The sequence below is a fragment of the Delphinus delphis genome, chromosome 7, assembly GCF_949987515.2.
Source record: "Delphinus delphis chromosome 7, mDelDel1.2, whole genome shotgun sequence".
In the NCBI taxonomy this organism is placed as follows: domain Eukaryota; kingdom Metazoa; phylum Chordata; class Mammalia; order Artiodactyla; family Delphinidae; genus Delphinus; species Delphinus delphis.
In genome coordinates, this window is record NC_082689.1 from 7,532,504 (window position 1) to 7,555,177 (window position 22,674).

Consider the following 22,674-nt stretch of genomic DNA (forward strand, 5'->3'; position numbering starts at 1 on the left):
TTTTTGTAGTTAGATGGCAACTCCATTTGAAATAGGGTTAGGCTTTGAGAAGACTGATCCCCCTTCTGTTGAGGGTAGGAATCATTCTGGCTTTGGTTACATCTCAGACCTCCTAAATCACCTGAACAATCTAAAGTGGTTAAGATTCTGACATGTCATGATGCACATAGACAGAGCACCTCTGCCCAGGGGCAGTAAGGGGTTGAAGAGGGTCCCCCCACCCCAAAAATTCACAGCCATCTAGAACTTCAGAATGTGACCTATTTGGAAATAGGATCTTTGCAGATATAATAAATTGAATTAAAATGTCATTCTGTGGAATTCCCTGGCGGTCTGGTGGTCAGGACTCAGCATTTTCACTGCCGTGGCCCAGGTTCGATCCCTGGTCAGGGAACTAAGATCCTGAGATCCTGCAAGCCACGCAGCATGGCCAAAAAAAAAAAAAAAAGAAGTCATACTGAATTAGGGTGGGCCCTAAATCCAAGGACTAGTGTCTTTACAAGAAGGCCATGTGAACACACACACACACAGGGAACACCATGTGACTATCAAGACAGGGACTAGAGTGACGCGTTTGCAAGCCAGGGATGCCGAGAATTGCTGGCAACCATCAGAAGCTAGAAGAGGCATGGAAGGGTTCTTCCCTAGAGGCTTTGGAGCAAGCATGGCCCTTCTGACACCTTGATTTCAGAGTCCAGCCTCCAGAACGGTAAGAGAATACATCTCTCTTGTTTTAAACCACTAGCTTGTGCTCCTTGTTACAGCAGCCCTAGGACACTCATCCACTCACCCAGAAGCAGAACGAGTAAGTCCCCTCAACAGAGCCCTGGGGGCAGTCCCAGGGGGACCAATTACCCACCAAGCGGCCACATCCCCACTCCACAGCTCAAGCTGCAGGTGAAATCAGCTTCAAAGGAGAAACCAGACATTGCAAAGTGTTTGTAAATTATTTAACAAAAAGGACAACATACAATTTGCACATCCACCAAAATTATGGCTGTGAAAATTAGTGCCTGAAACTTACTGGTCTCACCACGCACGGGCCAAGCATTGAGCTAACTGCTTCATATACATGAATTTATTTAATCCCCACAATAAACTCACAAGGCAGGTACTTTTCTATCCCCACTTGACATAAGGGGAAACCGAGGCACAGAGCTTTTCAGTAGTAACCTTCCCAAAGTAACCTTCCAAGTAGCAAGTGGTAGAGTTGGGGTCTGAACCCAGGAAGCCTGGGTCCAAGTTCATGCTCTTAACAGACTCACACACTGCTTCTGCAATGGATAGAATGTGGAAAGCATGAAAAACAAGTTGAGATTTTTCACATGATTTTTTTTAATTTATGCATAAAAAACAAAGAAAAAAGAAAAAGACACATTTCAGTTGGGGGCAGATGTGTGGCAACGAGCAGCTGCTGACCGGACAGGGTGAGGGCAGAGTGACACACCCACAGGGCAGGGAGACGAGTCGGGGAGGGGTGGGCATGCCCAGGGCTTCTCCAGGAAGAAGAGGCACCACAAAGGGATCCGCTTGCCCAGCCCTCAGAGAGTGGCCAAAGCGTGCTCAGAAAAGTTTCGATGCAAGAGTGTGCGTGGGGAGGGGGATGTGAGCAAAAATTAGGTTTTCAAGAGGACCTACCCAGATGTAGTTTTGGTTTTTTTTTTAAATTTTGTTTAAGTCATGCCGTATTTTTTAAAAGTCAAGTAGGACAGCAGGAAGAGGAAAATATGAAAGAGGGCCAGCAGAAAAGCTGGGCTGGGCTGTGAGCAAAGCTGGGACCTCATCAGCTCATCAGCTGCAGAGGGCCAGCTACAGCACAGGTGGTACTGCCAGCTCAACGGGTGGCAAATCCCCAAATGCCAAGCCCCACAGCAGCCTTCCCGGTAGGAGGGGGCCCACAGCCTACCGCAGCCTGGGCAAGGGCAGTGGGTGCAGGCAGCCCCCAGGGCTGGCGAGATCGGCAGAGAGGATCCTGGAGCCAGCTGGCCGCCTGGAGGGAGCTCAGGGTAGCAGGACGGCAGAGAGACCAGGGGGTGGCAGGGGGGCTGGTCTGACTTAGCGACCATAGGGGGCCCTCCATGAGATGAGATGAGATGAGAGTCACCGCCACGTGCCAGGCAACAAGGATGGATGAGGACTGAAAGCAGAGCTGTGTCAGAGATGCCCAAGTGACAAAATCTCCCGGACTGGGGAGTCCCTGACCCTGGTGGGGTGGGGAGAGCAAAGTTTCAGCTGCCTCCCAGGTGAGGAAACTGGGTGGAAGCACCTGAGGGGAACCCCATCGGGCTCAGCTGGAGGAGGCTGAGTCTGGAAGCTCAGAGGGGGACCGGGTGTGGGTAGCATGGCAGCCTGAAGGCTCGTCAGGGCGGGAAGGGTTCTAAACATGGACATGGGGCCTGGAGCCAAGGGAGGGGGGGACAGCCTTCAGCAAAAGGCCCCTGTTCCACGTCACATGCTGACTTGGCACTGGCCACCCCCTCCTCTCACTCAGTTCTCACCAAACCCTTGAAAGAAAGGGTTGCCCCCGTTTTACAGATGAAAAGACAGAAGTGGTTAAGCAACTTGCCCTTGATCACAGCTAATGACCCTGGAATGAGCGGGCTATAGCCCCACCTTCCTCAAACTCATGATGGATAATTGGGTCTCTTTTTTTTTTTTTGGCTGCATTGTATAGCATGTGGGACCTTAGTTCCCTGACCACGGATGGAACCTGTGTCCCCTGCAGTGGAAGCGTAGCATCTCAACCACTGGCCCACCAGGGAAGTCCCAAGATAATTGGGTCTTGATACTAGGTTTAAGGGGTGGGGGGGCCTTTCCAAACCACTGTTGGGGGAAATATCATTCCCCGAGTGGCCCCTGCCCCTGGCAGCCACAGCAGCTACCTGCCCCTCATGGGAAGGTGGTACTCTTACCAGCAAGAAACTAAGGCTTCGAGGGACCACGTAGCTTGCCCAGGGTCACAGGTCCTAGGCCCTGTCTGACCCTGCGCCTGTGAGGTTCCTCCTGCCACACTGGTGTCTCCAGCCACCACTTGGCCGACTGTAACTGGATCAGTCTTGCCTCCCCTGCCTTCTAGGACATGGGGGGAAATCCCCAGGAAGGATTCTTTGCAATTACTCATGCCTCAGATGCCACTGCCTGATGACCGGAGCTGCCAGTCCTGCCTCAGGACACTGGAGGCTGAAGGCCTCAGTCTGCCCACAGTCAGGTCCGGGATGGAGCTGTGAAGGTCCTTCACATTGAGCAGCACAGATCCCCCCTCCTCAGCAAGAGCCCCACTGCCAGTCCCCCTGCTAGTCTCTGCAGGGGTAGGGCACGTGGCTCAGGCCTGGCCAACCAGAGCAGCGGGCTGCCCTGGCCACAGCAGTTGGTTCAGAGCCAATAAGAAGCAATAGTAAAGCTACAAAAGACACACACACAGTAAGGTCTTTGCTGTGGTTACTCTTCCCACTGGACTTGCTGGAGCTACTGTGGCCACACTGCCACCACCAGGGATAAGCCACCTGAGAATGGGGACAACACAGAGAGGAAGCTGGCTTAAGAAAAAGAAATTAAGCTCTGATGGCATCATTTGAGCTCCCTGATCCAGCCATACCTGACACCAGTCCTTTTTTAGTTTTATGAACCCATTAATCCCTTTTTTGTTTATGCCAATTTTGGTTGCAAGTGACAGAAAACCCAACCTAGACTTGTGACTGACACAGTAGCTCTGGAGGAAGAAGTCTCGTGCTCAGGCTGGGCTGCCAGCTCTGTGGGACCCCAGACCACACACTGCCTTCCCTTTAGCTTGACCCTCTTCCGGTATCTGTTTCCTCGCCAACGCCACCCTGCTTGGTCTCCCAAGGCCCTCTGATTGTGTGGACTCCCTTTATTACTCTTAGGCAGCCAACAAACAAACATCCTTTCAACGATTGTTCTGCAGAAAAAAATAATAGTAATAAAAATAAATGAAAGAAATCTGAATCACCCCAAAGTGATTGGAAGAAGAAGGTCTCCAAGATGCCCTCTCTGAAGCCAGCTGGACTGGGAGGAAGTGCTAGGACCTGGGAGCAGCCAGAGGGGGAGCAGTATGCCAGGAAAGGCATAACCCCAAATAAATCAAAGGGGCTGTGACGCACCATTCACTTTTCTGTCTCTGCCCCAGTGCATTCTTTTGCTTCAACTCAGCCTTCCTTAATGGCCCAAATTATACCTATCGGGTGTTAACACCAGAGATCAGTGCCTGGAAGCCAGAGACGCGGAAATCAGGGTGTCAGGGAAGCGGAGAAGATGCGGAGGCTCCGGGTACCAGCCTCTGCTGACCTCCGCGCAGGGGCTGGGGTTGGACAACAGCCCAGCCTCAGGAAGGGGCCCATGCTCCCGCCACACAGCGCCGGCCAGAGCGCCTTTAAATAGAACCTCCACGCGGAAGGACAAACACATTCCAAGCGCATTTTAAACCGCCCCAAGCATGACCTGGCCGGCGGCCTCCGCTCCCCCAGGCATTTTTCCGGTCTTGGCCCAATTCTGGAACTAATATTAATAGCTCAGTTAGGAGCTTACGGTGTGCAAAATACTTTATGGCCTTAAAAGGCAGGGACGATTACTTTCCCCACTCTCTAGATGAAGAAACTGAGGCCCAGGGAGCTGGCAAGCTCCAAGGCCGACTACCGGGGGTCTCTCTACGCTGCCTCCACCGCCCGATGGGGCTGACACGGCAGGACCGGAATGAGCCCCCGCCGGACCAGTTGCCACCTGCCTTGTCCGGTTCCGGAAGGGCGCCTCCTGCCCAAGAGGCAAGAAGGGGGACAACAGCCAAGGCGACGCTCCCAAGAGGCTCCCGGAACGTGCTCGCTCCAGGAACGTACTGATCTTTCGTGAAGAGTTTAACAAACTCCCAGTTCTCAGGCTCTGTTGGTACATCCAACCCCGCGCGGCAGCCAAGGATAAGTTTCCTCCTTTGTTTTAAAAGATAAAGGACAACGAGGCTAATTTCTCCCTCGGGAGATAAAGTTAAAGTTGGCAGGTGAGGCGCGGTGCGTCTCCGTTTCCTAGAAGTTGCGCCCTGGGCAAATCTCGGAGCGGGCCCGCAGAGGGGGCGGGACCCGCCGTCCGGACCCGGGAGCCCCGGACTCGGGCTCGGCTGCCCGAGGGGAGCTTCTGACCTCGGTCACGGAGAACGGCGGCTCCTGCTCTCGGTGTCCCAGCCCCGCTGGATCCCCCGCACCGCGCCGGGATCGGTCGGGGCGCACTGGATCTGGGGGGCGTGGGGTTAAATGCTAAAGACACTCCTGGAATCCCTGCACTATCCCATCCTGTGCCCCCCCCCCCACAAGCGGGGCCCGGGACTCCCAGCCAGAAAGACCAACCCACCGCCACCTCCCCCTCCCTCCCGGGCTCAGGGTCCCCGGGGGCGCACGGCGCAGGACGCGGCGGAGAGCTTACAGTTTGAACATGCTCTCCAGGTCCTTGATAAGACGGCGGCTGAACTCCGGGAACTCGGAGTAGGGATGGAAGACCTTGCAGCGGCGGGGTCGCGCCGCGCCCTCGTTGATGACCAGCCGTCGGTTCAGCTGCGCGCTCAGCTCGGCGTCGGCTCTGGTGGTGGGCGCCCAGGCGGATGGCTGCGGCTGGGGCTCGGGGACTGGGGCGGCTCGGGGCGCAGGCTGGAGCCCGCCGTCCACCTCCTCCCAGTGCAGTCGCTGCTGCAGTTTGCTCGCCAGCTTCTCGCTGGCCATGGCCGCGGTGGATCCGGGGACGCGGGGAGTGGGCTGACAGCGCGTTGCTCGCCGACTCGCGACTCTGCGACACTTCGCCAAGACGGCGGGGACCCGGAGGTTGGGTGGAACCGTGGGCGGGGGCGGGGGAGGGCGGCGGGCGGGGCGGAGCCGCGGCTTTAAGGAGGCGCTGGGGCTCGGGGACCGCCCGCCCGGCCAGAGGCCACAGGTGTCGGCGCGTCCCGGGGACGTCGACCCGCTCTCCACTACCCGGGGCTCCAAGACCGGGAGCTGAGCGCCTCCCGGGACGAGGAGTGGACCCTCGGATCAACTCTGACTTTGCCGCCCGCTCCCAGGGAGCCCAGGGACCTTGTGGTCCCCGAGGGAACGGCACCGGGAAAAGTTTCAGTACCGTCTGGCGGTTCCTTTCTCGTCCCCCAGAAGTGCCCAGACTGGAGCCGCTCGCGGCGGGGGACAGACTGGGGGTGGGGGGAGCCAAGCGCCTCCGGATGACACCTACGCGTCCCCAAGGCTGCGGGTGGCACCCAGTGGTCGCAAAGGGCTGGGTGAGGGAGGCGCCCGCAGGGAGCGCGGGGAAGGGGAAGCTGAATTTCACTCACTGAAAAGAAATGTTTCCAAAACATACGAAAAACAAATAAGCAAACCGAAAAAAGAACAATCAAGGGAGACAAACTCGTGGCTCTCCTGGTGGTAAGACACCAGCGCCACTTCGGGGGCTCTGGCTTTTTCTGTTAAGCACAAGAAAGAAAAGAAAAAGAAGCTTGAAAATAAAGAAATAAATCAGCCTTTTTAGCAAGAGGGTAAAAACAAGTACAGTCGTCACTGCCCTAAGGATGGCTGTTACGTCAGCCAAGCCTTGAGAAGAATCTTGTAAACACTGATCCGCCCCTACTGGGACGCACTCTGTTCTGACTGCCTCAGGGACTGCTGACCCAGGGCAGGTCTGCCTCACCTGGCTGTGGGTGCCTGAAACCCAGGACCAGCCCTTGGCATGCAGGCATGTAGGGCCTGCAGAGGTCCTGCCAGGGGTTCTGAGCATGTGTAGAGGCCTAGTGGAAAAAAAAAAATATATATATATATATATTTTTTTTAATTAGGGAAAATATTATGTTTTTAAATAAAGTGATCAAATAGAATCTTTTTAACATCGCTACTAAACAGTTTTATTCAGTTTTATAAATGGCCCTTTTTACATCAGATTTAATGCTTGAAATGGCAACCGATGGACCCCTTCAAATACACCACAGGACGCGACCCTTCCTGACCTGGTGATGGTGACTAGATTTGCTTTTTTTGTCATTTGTGAGCACTTTATGTGACATTATTTCACACACATACACCAAAAAAAGAGATTTAAAATTCTTAACACTCTACATCAACAAGACACTTTACATGAATAGGTATTAAAAAATGTCAGCAACCGTTTTACATGCTAAAATTGACCACAGTTCACATTAAATTTAAAGACTCTAATAGCTCTTCCTTTTCTTTCATTTATGATTCAAGCATAATGTTGAAAATTCTCAAGTTCATGAGAATGGATTTTGAATGCAATTCGACTTTTTCATTTAAGTGCCTCCAAATGAGAAAGAGCTTTTTAAAAAAAAAAAACAGCTTTATTGAGGTACAATTGATATACAAAAAACTGCGCAGATTTAATGTACACAATTTGATGCACTTGGACATGTGCAAACACCCATGATACTATCACCACAATCAAGGTAATAAACATTTCCATCACCTCCAAAGGTTTCCTTGTGTCCCTCTGGTTTTTGTTTTGGCGATTTTTTTGATGAGAACACTGCACATAAGGTTTACCCTCTTAACAAATTTTCAAGGACACAAAACCATATTGTTAACTACAGGCTCTGTGTTGCACAGTGGATCTCTAAGGAAGCACTTTGGAGTAACATACATGTGGAATACGAGCTATCCCCCAGGCGCCACTCAAAAGGCACATCACCTACAAGGGGCAGAGTTTGGGGGCTGTGCCCACCAGGCATCCCCAAGCCTTTCTACCCTGAGGTAAGAGTGGAGGAGGGAATGCTTCCTAACCCCTGGCACCAAAGCAGCAGGTACTCAGAACGCTCACCAGGCCACACCTGGCCACCCCTAGGGAGAAAATTTCAGTATCTCACTAGTGACCCAAAGTGAGGTACAGTCACGCCAAGACTGGAAACCCTGCTTCCCATCTCCCTTTTTCCAGTGTTCAGCTGAGTGCCTGACAAAGAGCTCAAAACAAGATTACTGAATGATGGGCCAAGATCAGTACTACTGTGCAAATACGACCCATGTTTTATAAAATACATTTCTATGTGTAGAAAAAAAAACTAAAGGGAAAGAGACTAAATTATTAACAGTAGTAAATGCTAGGAGTCAAACCGTTTTCATCAACTATTTTAGCTCTCAGTTCCCTGACTTTTCTACAATGACTATGTAAAACTATTATACCAGAAAACAAATGTTATTGCTTGCAATGGTGAAGTATGAGAGGATGGATATTTTAGCTGTAGAGCAGACGAAAGTATCGGGTTGGCCACAAAGTTCGTTCAGGCTTCTCCATAAGATGGTACAGAAAATCCGAACGAACTTTTTGGCCAACCCAATATTTTTGCCTGTGTCATCCCATGAGCACGTTTATTTCACTAACATTCCTCTGGGATGGCTATAGGAGCTTTTGCATTTCATAGGGAAAATCAAATGTGTTTTACCTGCAAGACTTCTTTTTCAGTTCTCTATTGCTGTGTAACAAACCATCCCCAAACCTATGGCCCAAACGACAAATCTACTTTGCTTGTGAATCTGCAATTTGGGCAGACACTCTCTTCTCTGATCCACTTGGCGTAGGCAAGGGCAGCTCTGAGGCTGGGGTCGAGAATCATCTGGAGATTCATTCCCTCCCAGGTATGGGATTGATGCTGGCAGATGCTTGGCCCTTGCTTGGAGCTGTTGGCTAGAACACCTACACGTGGCCTCTTGATACGTCATGCGCTTCCTCACAGCATGGTCACTGGGTTCCTAGGGTGGGCTTGCAAAGAGGGAGAGTCAGGTAGAAGCCGTATCACCTTTTATGAAGTAGGCTCAGACATCCCTTAGCTCAACTTTACTGGTCAGAGCAGTCGTGGAGGGGAGAGAACACAATTCTCCACCTCTCAGTGGAGGAGTGACAACGTCATCGAAGAATAGCGTGTGAGATGGGATGTGTACCATTGTGGCCATCTTTGGAAAATACAGTTTGCCAGTCCTCCCTCTGAAAATCCCTAAAGGCTTGAGTCTATTGTGGTTCTGTGGCATCCAGACAGGAACAGGTATGTCCTTCAGCCCGGATGTGTTGGCACAATTCTCTGGGCCCTCCAGAAGTGCGGGCCTGCAAGTCGCAAAGAAGTCGGAATGAAATGAAGTCCAGAAAGGGAAAAGCCCTTCCAAGAGGGCAGAAACCTGGGGCTGCGGCCATCTCTGGAGGCATTCAGTCTTATCTTCACATTATCAACTTCTTAAATGAGGCAAAATCTCAGGGCTTTGATATGTTTTAGAGGAAATGGTTTTGTCCCTTAAAAATGAGGTAAATGTTAGTGCCAGGTGCTCTTTCTAAGTCTCTTCACGCCCTAGCTCACTGAATTGAGAATATTCTAAAATTAGAGAGTGGAGGCAGAATCAAGATGGCGGTGTGGAAAGACGTGGAGTTAGCGTCTCCCCACAACTAGGGCACCTGCCGGCCGCTGTTGGCGGACTCTGACGCCCAAGGAGATGGAAGAAACCCCACAGTGCACTGGTGGGGGTAGGATGTAGAAGGACTGAGGTGGGAGGAGAAGTGGAGGCCAGACAGGATCGGCATCCCTGAGGCTGGGGAGACCAGCAGGTGGGAGGGGGCCTCCGGGAGGAGCAGAGCGGGAGAGGCGTGGAGGGCAATTGCCCCGCCCACTCGAGCCCAGAAAGCTTGCTGGGCTCCCAGGTGAGGTCCCCTGCCCTCTGAAACCAGGGCTGGGGGGCATGCCTGGGCCCCTTCTGTTCCTTGAGCCTAAGCCCCACCCCCCCAGGCCCCCAGGGCCTTTTCAAATCCTGTGGGTCCTGATCATTGGCCCCGCCCACCACCCAAACCTCACCCTTGCTTAGGCCCCGACCTCCACAGCCAAGGCCTTTTCCTCCTCCTTTTTTTTTCTTTTTTTTTCCCCTTTTTTTTCCCCCCTCCTCCTCTTCTTTACTATTGTGGTACTGTTGCACCTTCTGGTTGTTGATTCAGCTATATTTTTATTTTTATATTCTTCCTAACATACCTGTTAGTTTCCTAGTCTAATTTCATTTTTTTACTTTGTTATTTTGTTGTTGTTGCTGTTGTTGTTGTTTTGCCGCCCCAGGCAGCTTGCAGGATCTTGGTTCACGAGCCCGGGGTCAGGCCAAAGCTCCTGCGGTGGGAGCTCTGAGTCCAAACCACTGGACTAACAGAGAACCTCAGACCCCAGGGAGTATTCACTGGAGTGAGGTCTCACGGAGGTCCTCATCTCAGCACCAAGACCCAGCTCTACCCAATAGCCTACAAACCCCAGTGTCGGAAGCCTCAGGCCAAATAACCAGTAAGACAGGAACACAATCTCACTCATAAAAAAATAAATAAAAAATGAGACGGCAAAAAGTATGTCACAGATGAGGGAGCAAGGTAAACACCGACAAGACCAAATAAGTGAAGAGGAAATAGGCAATCTACCTGAAAAAGAATCCAGAGTAATGATAGTAAAGATGATCCAGAATCTCGGAAATAGAATGGAGGCACGGATTGAGAAAATATAAGAAACGTTTAACAAAGATCTAGAAGAACTAAGGAAAAAACAAACAGAGATGAAGAACATAATAACTGAAACGAAAAATACACTAGAAGGAATCAATAACAGAATAACTGTGGCAGAAGAATGAATAAGTGAGCTAGAAGACAAAATGGTGGAAATAACTGCTGAGGAGCAGAATAAAGAAAAAAGAAAGAAAGAATCGAAGACAATTTCAGAGACAACACTGGGACTACACTAAATGCACCAACATTCAAATTATAGGGGTCCCAGAAGAAGAGAAAAAGAAAGGGTCTGAGAAAATATTTGAAGAGATTGTAGTTGAAAAATTCCCTAACATGGGAAAGGAAATAGTCACCCAAGTCCAGGAAGCACAGAGAGTCCCATACAGGATAAACCCTAGGAAAAACACAAGACACAAATTAATGAAATTAGAACACTACATAACACCATACACAAAAATAAACTCCAAATGGATTAAAGACTTAAATGGAAGAGCAGACACTATAAAACTCGTAGAGGAAAACATAGGAAAAACACTCTTTGACATAAACCACAGCAAGATCCTTTTTGACCCACCTCCTAGAGTAATGGAAATAAAAACAAAAATAAACAAATGGGACTTAATTAAACTTTAAAGCTTTTGCACAGCAAAGGAAACCATAAACAAGACAAGAAGACAACCCTCAGAATGGAAGAAAATATTTGCAAATAAAACAACAGACAAAGGATTAATCTCCAAAATATACAAACAGCTCATGGAGCTCAATACCAAAAAACGAACAATCCAGGTAAAAAATGGGCGGAACACCTAAATAGACATTTCCCCAAGGAAGACATACAGATGGCCAAGAGGCACATGAAAAGATGCTCAACATCACTAATCACTAGAGAAATGCAAATCAAAATTACAATGAGGTATCACCTCATGCTGATCAGAATGGCCATTATAAAAAAATCTAGAAACAATAAATGCTGGAAAGGGTGTGGAGAAAAGGGAACCCTCTTGCACTATTGGTGGGAATGTAAACTGATACAACCACTATGGAAAACAGTATGGAGGTTCCTTAAAAAACTAAAAATAGAACCACCATATGACCCAGCAATCCCACTACTGGGCATATACCCTGAGAAAACCGTAATTCAAAAAGAGACATGTACTACAATGTTCATTGCAGCCCTATTTACAATAGCCAGGACATGGAACCAACCTAAATGTCCATCGACAGATGAATGGATAAAGAAGATGTGGCACATATATACAGTGGAATATTACTCAGCCATAAAAAGAAACGAAATTGAGATATTTGTAGTGAAGTGGATGGACCTAGAGTCTGTCATACAGAGTGAAGTAAGTCAGAAAGAGAGAGACAAATACCGTATGCTAACACATAGATATGGAATCTAAAAAAAAAAAAAAATGGTATTGATGAACCTAGTTGCAGGGCAGGAATAAAGAGATAGACATAGAGAATGGACTTGAGGACGTGGGGTGGGAGGGGGAAGCTGGGGCAAAGTGAGAGTAGCATCGACATATATACACTACCGAATGTAAAATAGTTGGCTGGTAGGAAGCAGCAGCGTAGAACAGGGAGATCAGCTCAGTGCTTTGCCATGACCTAGAGGGGTGGGATAGGGAGGGTGGGAGGGAGGCTCAAGAGGGAGGGGATATGGGGACATGCGTATGTATATGACTGATTCACTTTGTTGTGCAACAGAAACTAACAGTATTGTGAAGTAATTATACTCCAATAAAGATCTATTAAAAATAAATAAATAAATAAATATAAATAAATTAGAGAGTGATGATGGTTTTACAACTCCATGAATATACTAAAAACCATTAAATTGTACACTTCATAAAGATGAATTTTATGACATGTGACTTATATCTAAATAAATCTGTTATTTTTTAAATGATGACAATAAGCCATTACTTATTAACATGAATAATATAATTGAGAAGAAAAACATTGTTTTACATGTCTTTATTTATTTATTTATTTATTTTTTGCGGTACGCGGGCCTCTCACTGTTGTGGCCTCTCCTGTTGCAGAGCACAGGCTCCGGACGCGCAGGCTCAGCAGCCATGGCTCACGGGCCCAGCCGCTCCACGGTATGTGGGATCTTCCCGGACCGGGGCACGAACCTGTGTCCCCTGCTTTGGCAGGCGGACTCTCAACCACTGCGCCACCAGGGAAGCCCCATTTTTGCATGTCTTTACTCTCTGCCTCAATAGAAGACACTTGGATATCACATCTGCTTCTACATTTGATTTGCTGCAATTTGTTGCTTTGTTTGCAGTATGTGACGAAAATCCAGGCTTCTGCAGATATCTGGGAATTTAGTTGGATATATAATTGGAAAAGGGAGGAGTATTTGTTCAGTCTTTTCAGATAATTGGTTATCATTTTTCTTTGTTACTACACCAAAACTGCTAAGTGATAGTTTCCTGAAGTTTAAATGCAACATGGAAAGTGGAAGCATCCAAACCAGACCCTCCAGACTCTGTTACACTGGAATCCATCACTCCACCTTGCACGTTTAATGGGGCCTTGAGTTAGGCATAACTTTGTACCTTTATGCATTGGTCATGTTGACACATTTCACTTATATGATAAAGTCCAAAATTCTAACTTTTGCTTGGAACTCAAGTGTTTTGTTTTTCCTGTTTTTTTTTTTGTTTGTTTTTTTTTTTGCAGTACACGGGCCTCTCACTGTTGTGGCCTCTCCTGTTGCAGAGCACAGGCTCCGGCCGCGCAGGTCCAGCGGCCATGGCTCACAGGCCCAGCCGCTCCGCGGCATGTGGGATCTTCCCGGACCGGGACACGAACTTGCGTCCCCTGCATCGGCAGGCAGACTCTCAACTACTGCGCCACCAGGGAAGCCCTCAAGTGTTATTATTGATAGCAAATACTACCAATTGTTTCCAGAAGGCCCTCAATTACTTCTTCCTTTTCTCCAGGGATGTCTCCTTGAGGGCAAGTTTCAGGTCTTTATTTTTATTTGGGAAACTCTTAAAGTAACTCACCTATCTGTCCCCAGGCTGGCTGCATCTTCCGCAAGGGAAAGCCCACAGGCACTACCTAAATGGGGTTTCTCACCTTTCTCTCTAGCCCAGGCAGTACAAAAAGAATCCCTAACCACTCCTTGCCCTGCACAGCTGCCGGAGAAACTCCTGGCAGAGAATCAGGCAGAAAAGCTGGGCAGTATTTTAAACCTCAGACTTCAGGCCCCTGAGTGGACCTAGAGGCTCCGACCCTCAGGGGAGGCCTGGTCCCCAGGCCCCTGTGGCTCCAGGCATCCACGTCTGTGGCCTTGGAGACTGACCAGGGAGCTCCCGGGGTGTCGATGAGCTCGGACCCAAGTTCCCTGGGTGGCCTCAGCTCCCTGTCTGCTCAGAAAGCAGAGACACTGGGCTGCAGCAGACGCTGCTGAAAGCGAAAATAATTCACTTTCCTATTTCTCACCTGATGGAGCAGCAAAGACCTATGAGTGGGCGAAAATGAATTCTACAGGGTTGGAGGAGAGGCAAGCCAGACCCTCCCATGGCTCTAGGGACCCCTGGCTGTGACTGTCAGATCACCCACCCTGCCCTCTCTTCTCCCCACCACACCCATCAGGGCTGGCCTTCCCTCCCCCTGCTCACCTCGTCAATCAAGTCTTGGTTCCACCCCCTGAAGCCGTTCAGATCTCTCCCCTTCTTCCTTGAATCCAGCCAGAGCTCCTCTCTCTGGAAGGGCGATAGGGGACAATGCCATCCTCTGAAGCCGACTTGCCCTCTGCCCATCTGTCCTCCATTCGCTCACCCAGGCAGGAGGAACTGGTCTAAAACAGTGCTGTCCAATAGAAATAGAATGCATCCTTTAATTTTAGAATGTGTATTTGGTATTTTAAATTTTCTAGTAGCAACATTTTAAAAGGTAAAACTAAAAGAAAACAGGTGAAATTCATTTTCATAATATATTTTCTTTTACCCAATATATGCCAAATATTATCATCTCGACAGGTAATCAATGTAAAAAATGTTAATGAGATATTTTACATTATTTCCTACCAAGGCTTTGAAATTTGAGGTGTATTTTACACTTACAGGTCATCTCAATTCAAACTAGCCATATTTCAAGCGGTTGAGAGCCACTTGCGGTTGGTGGCTACCATCTCGGATAACTCAGGACTAAGGCGAATCAGAGGGGTCCCTGCTCCCTGGCTCTGACCCTCAGCAGGTGAAGAAGTTCTGCTACTGAGAAGTTCCTGTCTGGCCTCACCTCTGGCCTCTACTCCCTCTGATTTGAAATAACACCCCCAACACCCGCCCCCCCCACACACTCAACTTGTCCCTAACACAAGGTACTCAGATCCACCCAGATCTGACCCAGTGCTCCATGGATGTTGGACCTGAGAATAATATCCTAAACTAAAGACCAAACTGTGCCACTGGTCCCAGTTCCCGGTCTCCTTATTTGTTCCAGTCTGGCGCCCTGTCAGTGGCTGCAGGAAGCTGGTGGTAGTGGGTGGGGCTGCCCTCCCCCTGCAGAGGGGACACCTCTGAGGTTCAAAGGTGTGCTTGGTTGCCAGGCACCTGATGATAAGAGCATTTCTTAAAGAGTTTAGCGATATTACACTTCATTTGATTCCCCCAAGTTCTCTGACAGTCTTTACATGTAGCACAGGGTAAGATAGGCTTTTGGCTATATCTTACCTAATAATAATAAACTATTCTGGCTCTTCCGTTTAGACACAGAACCAGGAGCCCTCAGTCATGGGGGCAGAGGTGGAAGGAGGAGAGCAGTTGTGTAAATGCTGGCTCTGTCACTCAGCAGCTGTGTGACTTTGAGTTAGTTACTTAACTTCTCTGAACTTCTGTTTTATCATATATACAACAAAGATACAGCCGTCGTCAGAGATATTGCAGGTTTGGTTCCAGATCACTGCAATAAAGCAAGTCACATGGATTTTTTGGTTTCCCAGAGCATATAAAAGTTATACTTACACTAGACTGTAGTCTATTAAGTGTGCAATAGCATTATGTCTAAAAAAACAATGTACACACCTTAATTTAAAAATACTTTATCGTGGGAATTCCCTGGCGGTCCAGTGGTTAGGACTCCATGCTCTCACTGCTGAGGGACCGGGTTCAATCCCTGGTCGGGGAACTAAAATCTCGCAAGCCATGCAGCGCGGCCAAAAAAAACCCAAAAAAACTTTATTGCTAAAAAATGCTAACCGTCATCTGAGCCATCAGCGAGATCACTGACCACAGATCCCCATAACAAATATAACAATAATGAAAAGGTTTGACATATCGCGAGAATTGCCAGAATGTGACACAGAGACATGAAGTGAGGGAATGCTGCTCGAAAAATGGTGCAAATAGACTTGTTCAAGGCAGGGTTACCACAAACCTTCAATCTGTAAAAAACGCAGTATCTGCGAAGCGCAGTAAAACAAGTTGTGCTTATAATACTACCCACAAGACATCCAAGGCAGTTGTGATGACTGATTGCATGTAAAGCACCTAGCAGGTGTTGAATTAATGTCACCCTTTTGCTACAGGTGCAGCACAGGTGGTGCCTGACGGTGGGGTTGAAGGAAAAGAGCCCGAGCCACAGGGCAGGCCCAGGCCCTCCAGCTATCACCAGGGCACCAACTAAGCCTGTTTTTGTGGGGGGGGCGGGCCGGGGGAGCATCTTACAGCCCTCACCCACATTCCGGCTACGCAGACAAGCAGCTCGGCCCTTCCTGATTTCAAAAGACTACACTGGCCAGTGTGATTTGGAGACACCAGGGAATCACATCACTTCCACACCAATGACTTCTACTTTGATTTTTTGAAAACCTTGCTCTTAGCAGTTCCTTTGCCCACTGCAAGCTAGCCGTGCAGCTCAGCGCTTCCTGCCTCTCCCTCAGATAACCCCCACTGCCCTGGCTGCAGACTCCTCCTGTATTCTTGTGCATTTCAAGTCTGCCCCTCCAGCCTCTCCCTCAAATTTGGGTCTGAGTCTCTCTTTGCATCTCAAAGGATTTGGCTGGTGCTTGAGAACTGTGGCTTTGACAAAGGCCCTGTGCATCTTGAGATGAGCAGGGAGGGTCTGATCTTCCAGAATCACTGGCATAACAAACGTCACCTATTTATAGCTTCAGTTTAAGAGTGGTCCATTGCAAGGAAAAGTATTCAAAGATTTAACACCTGGAAAAAGATATCATCAACAAATGCAACCAAGTATCCAGAATCTCCTGGGGAGCTCCTACAGAGTAGTAATAAAAAGAAAAACAAACCAATGAAAAATTGGGCAATGGGTATGAGCAAATTTACCTAAACTGGTTTGACCCAGTACAACTCAGACTTTACTTGGTGGGTTAGCGTATTGGTCAAAGAAGTTTGGGGTGGGTGTTAACTACTCCCCACATTCTTGTTATCACTTTGTGAGGTAAGCCAGCCTTAGACCAAATTCTGCTAAACATAAAGATATTTATTAAGCTAACATTCCCAGCAAGCAGACATAGATAGAATAGCTCAGACAACCTATTCTGTAAATTGGTTGAAGTCTCAAGTCCCGGCTCTTGGCCCTTTTAGGAAATCCAGCCACACCCTTCACCAGACACATCCTAGAGACCAGATTCCTTGTCTTATTTATAATCAGCATCAAACAACCAGAAATCCTCCTAATTCAATGCCTGAAAACTGGCTAATTAAAAAATCAAGCCTTAGGACAGATTACAAATTTTGGTGGATTCCTATGTCCTATGCAGTATGGCGGGAGGAGGGGATGGATTTTAAACTATTTTAAGGCAATCCACATATCTTGAAAACAATACTTTTCATTTCACCAGTGAGAGCCAGTTTTGAACATTCATCAATTTAGTCAATTAGCCCCTATATTCACCAATTTTTTTTATGAGTCTGTTTTGGTTTTTTGTTTGTGTGTGTTTGTGTTTTTTTAAATTTAGTTAATTTTTTTATACAGCAGGTTCTTATTAGTTATCTATTTTATACATATTAATGTATATATGTAAATCCCAATCTACCAGTTCATCCTGCCACCCCTCCACCTTGCCACTTTCCCTCCTTGGTGTCCATATGTTTGTCCTCTACATCTGTGTCTCTGTTTCTGCCCTGCAAACCGGTTCATCTGTACCATTTTTCTAGGTTCCACATATACGCGTTAATATACTATATTTGTTTTTCTCTTTCTGACTTACTTCACTCTGTATGACAGTCTCTAGATCCAGCCACGTCTCTACAAATGACCCAATTTCATTCCTTTTTATGGCTGAGTAATATTCCATTGTATATATGTACCCCATCTTCTTTATCCATTCATCTGTCGATGGGCATTTAGGTTGCTTCCATGACCTGGCTATTGTAAGTAGTGCTGCAATGAACATTGGGGTGCATGTGTCTTTTTGAATTATGGTTTTCTCAGGGTATATGCCCAGTAGTGGGATTGCTGGGTCATATGGTAATTCTATTTTTAGTTTTTTAAGGAACCTCCATACTGTTCTCCATAGTGGCTGTATCAATTTACATTCCCACCAACAGTGCAAGAGGGTTCCCTTTTCTCCACACCCTCTCCAGCATTTGTTGTTTGTAGGTTTTCTGGTGATGCCCATTCTGACTGGTGTGAGGTGATACCTCATTGTAGTTTTGATTTGCATTTCTCTAATAATTAGCGATGTTGAGCAGCTTTTCATGTGCTTCTTGGCCATCTGTATATCTTCTTTGGAGAAATGTCTATTTAGGTCTTCTGTCCATTTTTCGATTGGGTTGTTTGTTTTCTTAATATTGAGCTGCTTGAGCTGTTTATATATCTTGGAGATCAATCCTTTGTCCATTGATTCATCTGCAAATATTTTCTCCCATTCTGAGGATTGGCTTTTTGTCTTGTTTGTAGTTTTCTTTGCTTTGCAAAAGCTTTTAAATTTCATTAGGTCCCATTTGTTTATTTTTGTTTTTATTTCCATTACTTTAGGAGGTGGATCAAAAAAGATCTTGCTGTGATTTATGTCGAAGAGTGTTCTTCCTGAGTTTTCCTCTAAGAGTTTTATACAGTCCAGTCTTACATTTAGGTCTCTAATCCATTTTGAGTTTATTTTTGTGTATGGTGTTAGAGAGTGTTCTAATTTCATTCTTTTACAAGTAGCTGTCCAGTTTTCCCAGCACCACTTATTGAAGAGACTGTCTTTGCTCCATTGTATATCCTTGTGTCCTTGGTCATAGATTAGTTGACCATAGGTGCGTGGGTTTATCTCTGGGCTTTCTATCCTGTTCCATTGATCTATATTTCTGTTTTTGTGACAGTACCATATTGTCTTGATTACTGTAGCTTTGTAGTATAGTCTGAAGTCAGGGAGTCTGATTCCTCCAGCTCCATTTTTTTCCCGCAAGACTGCTTTGGCTATTTCGGGTCTTTTGTGTCTCCATACAAATTTTAAGATTTCTTGTTTTAGTTCTGTAAAAAATGCCACTGGTAATTTGATAGGGATTGCACTGAACTTGTAGATTGCTTTTGGTAGTATAGTCATTTTCACAATATTGATTCTTCCAATCCAAGAACATGGTATATCTCTCCATCTGTTTGTGTCATCTTTGATTTCTTTCATCAGTGTCTTATAGTTTTCTGAGTACAGGTCTTTTACCTCCTGAGGTAGGTTTATTCCTAGGTATTTTATTCTTTTTGTTGCAATGGTAAATGGGATTGTTTCCTTAATTTCTCTTTCTGACCTTTCGTTGTTAGTGAATAGGGATGCAACAGATTTCTGTGCATTAATTTTGTATCCTGCAACCTTACCAAATTCATTGATTAGCTCTAGTAGCTTTTTGGTGGCATCTTTAGGATTCTCTATGTATAGTATCATGTCATCTGCAAACAGTGACAGTTTTACTTCTTTTCCAGTTTGTATTCCTTTTATTTCCTTTTCTTCTCTGATTTTTGTGGCTAGGACTTCCGAGAGTGGACATCCTTGTCTTGTTCTTGATCTTAGAGGAAATGCTTTCAGTTTTTCACCATTGAGAATGATGTTTGCTGTGGGTTTGTTGTATATGGCCTTTATTATGTTGAGGTAGGTTCCCTCTATGCCCACTTTCTGGAGACTTTTTATCATAAATGAGTGTTGAATTTTGTCAAAAGCATTTTCTGCATCTATTGAGATGATCATATGGTTTTTATTCTTCAGTTTGTTAATATGGTGTATCACACTGATTGATTTACATATATTGAAGAATCCTTGCATCCCTGAGATAAATCCCACTTGATCATGGTGTATGATTCTTTTAATGTGTTGTTGGATTCTGTTTGTTAGTATTTTGTTGAGGATTTTTGCATCTATATTCGTCAGTGACATTGGTCTGTTCTTTTTTTGTAATATGTTTGTCTGGTTTTGGTATCAGGGTGATGGTGGCCTCATAGAATGAGTTTGGGAGTGTTCCTTCCTCTGCAATTTTTTGGAAGAGTTTGAGAAGGATGGGTGTTAGCTCTTCTCTAAATGTTTGATAGAATTCACCTATGAAGCCATGTGGTCTTGGACTTCCGTTTGTTGAAAGATTTTTAATCACAGTTTCAATTTCATTACTTGTGATTGGCCTGTTCATATTTCCTATTTCTTCCTGGTTAAGTCTGGGAAGGTTATACTTTTCTAAGAGTTTGTTCATTTCTTTCAGGTTGTCCATTTTATTGGCATAGAGTTGCTTGTAGTAGTCTCTTAGTCTTTCTGTGGTGTCCGTTGGAACTTCTCCTTTATCATTTCTAATTTTATTGATTTGAGTCCTCTCCCTTTTTTTCTTGATGAGTCTGGCTAAAGGTTTGTCAATTTTGTTTATCTTCGCAAAGAACCAGCTTTCAGTTTTATTGATCTTTGCTATTGTTTTCTTTGTTTCTATTTCATTTATTTCTGTTCTGATCTTTATGATTTCTTTCCTTCTACTAACTTTGGGTTTTGTTTGTTCTTCTTTCTCTAGTTTTTTAGGTGTAAGGTTAGATTGTTTATTTGAGATTTTTCTTGTTTCTTGAAGTAGGCTTGTATGGCTATAAACTTCCCTCTTAGAACTGCTTTTGCTGCATCCCATAGGTTTTGGATCATCGTGTTTTCGTTGTAATTTGTCTCTAGGTATTTTTTGATTTCCTCTTTGATTTCTTCAGTGATCTCTTGGTTATTTAGTAATGTACTGTTTAGCTTCCATGTGTTTGTGTTTTATACATTTTTTCCCCCTGTAATTGATTTCTAATCTCATATCATTGTGGTCAGAAAAGATGCTTGATATGATTTCAATTTTCTTAAATTTACTGAGTCTTGATTTGTGACCCAAAATGTGATCTGTCCTGGAGAATGTTCCATGTGCACTTGAGAAGGAAGCGTAATCTGCTGTTTTTGGATGGAATGTCCTATAAATATCAATTAAATCTATCTGGTCTATTGTGTTATTTAAAGCTTGTGTTTCCTTTTTAATTTTCTGTTTGGATGATCTGTCCATCGATGTAAGTGAAGTGTTAAAGTCCCCCACTATTATTGTGTTACTGTTGATTTCCTCTTTTATAGCTGTTTGCAGTTGCCTTATGTATTGAGGTGCTCCTATGTTGGGTGCATATATATTTATAATTGTTATATCTTTTTCTTGGATTGATCTCTTGATCATTATGTAGTGTCCTCCCTTGTCTCTTGTAACATTTTTTATTTTAATATCTAGTTTATCTGATATAAGTATTACTACTCCAGCTTTCTTTTGATTTCCATTTGCATGGAATATCTTTTTCCATGCCCTCACTTTCAGTCTGTATGTGTCCCTAGGTCTGAAGTGGGTCTCTTGTAGACAGCATATATACGGGTCTTGTTTTTGTATCCATTCAGTGAGCCTGTGTCTTTTGGTTGGAGCATTTAATTCATTCACGTTTAAGGTAATTATCAATATGTATGTTCCTATTACCATTTTCTTGATCGTTATGGGTTTGTTTTGTAGGTCCTTTTCTTCTCTTGTGTTTCCCACTTAAAGAAGTTCTTTTAGCATTTGCTGTAGAGCTGGTTTGGTGGTACTGAATTCTCTTAGCTTTTGCTTCTCTGTAAAGCTTTTGATTTCTCCATCGAATCTGAATGAGATCCTTGCCAGGTAGAGTAATCTTGGTTTTAGGTTCTTCCCTTTCATCATTTTAAATATATTGTGCCACTCCCTTCTGGCTTGTAGAGTTTCTGCTGAGAAATCAGCTGTTAACCTTGTAGGAGTTCCCTTGTATGTTATTTGTCGTTTTTCCCTTGTTGCTTTCTATAACTTTTCTTTGTCTTTAATTTTTGTCAATTTGATTACTATGTGTCTTGGAATGTTTCTCCTTGGGTTTATCCTACCTGGAACTCTCTGCACTTCCTGGACTTGAGTGGCTATTTCCTTTCCCATGTTAGGGAAGTTTTCGACTATAATCTCTTCAAATATTTTCTCGGTTCCTTTCTCTCTCTCTTCTCTTATTTTCTCGGTTCCTTTCTCTCTCTCTTCTCCTTCTGGGACTCCTATAATGCAAATGCTGTTGTGTTTAATGTTGTCCCAGAGGTCTCTTAGGCTATCTTCATTTCTTTTCATTCTCTTTTCTTTATTCTGTTCTGCAGCAGTGAATTCCACCATTCTGTCTTCCAGGTTGCTTATCCTGTCTTCTGCCTCAGTTATTCTGCTATTGATTCCTTCTAAGGTATTTTTCATTTCAGTTATTGTATTGTTCATCTCTGTTTGTTTGGTTTTTAATTCTTCTAGGTGTTTGTTCTTTAATTCTTCTAGGTCTTTGTTAAACATTTCTTGCATCTTCCCGATCTTTGCCTCCATTCTTTTTCCGAGGTCCTGGATCATCTTCACTGTCATTATTCTGAATTCTTTTTCTGGAAGGTTGCCTATCTCCACTTCATTTAGTTGTTTTTCTGGGGTTTTATCTTGTCCCTTCATCTGGTACAAAGTCCTCTGCCTTTTCATTTTGTCTATCTTTCTGTGAATGTGGTTTTCCTTTCACAGGCTGCAGAATTGTAGTTCTTCTTGCTTCTCACACCAATGTTTTTTAAAAAGTATTTCTGATGTTGTTAGCTAATTAGCAAGTCAAGCTTCAGTTATTGATCCAGATATGGGTAACAGGAAGACTTGTATTAGCCACATCTAGAGTGAGATCCTTCTGATATCGTGTTGGCTGATATATCTGGACTGTTCTTTTTTT

The 22,674-nt window shown here is 45.7% G+C and overlaps 1 protein-coding gene across 1 annotated transcript in view; it reads right to left on the reverse strand.

The window, feature by feature from the left end:
- The window catches only part of EFHD1 (EF-hand domain family member D1), a 39,306-nt gene extending 33,506 nt beyond the window's left edge, over window positions 1-5,800 (reverse strand). The window contains exon 1 of the mRNA XM_060015476.1: window positions 5,425-5,800. Within this exon, the coding sequence (XP_059871459.1) occupies window positions 5,425-5,717 (293 nt within the window). The 5' untranslated portion in view covers window positions 5,718-5,800. The remainder of the gene's footprint in view (window positions 1-5,424) is intronic.
- Between the last annotated feature and the right edge of the window lie 16,874 nt (window positions 5,801-22,674).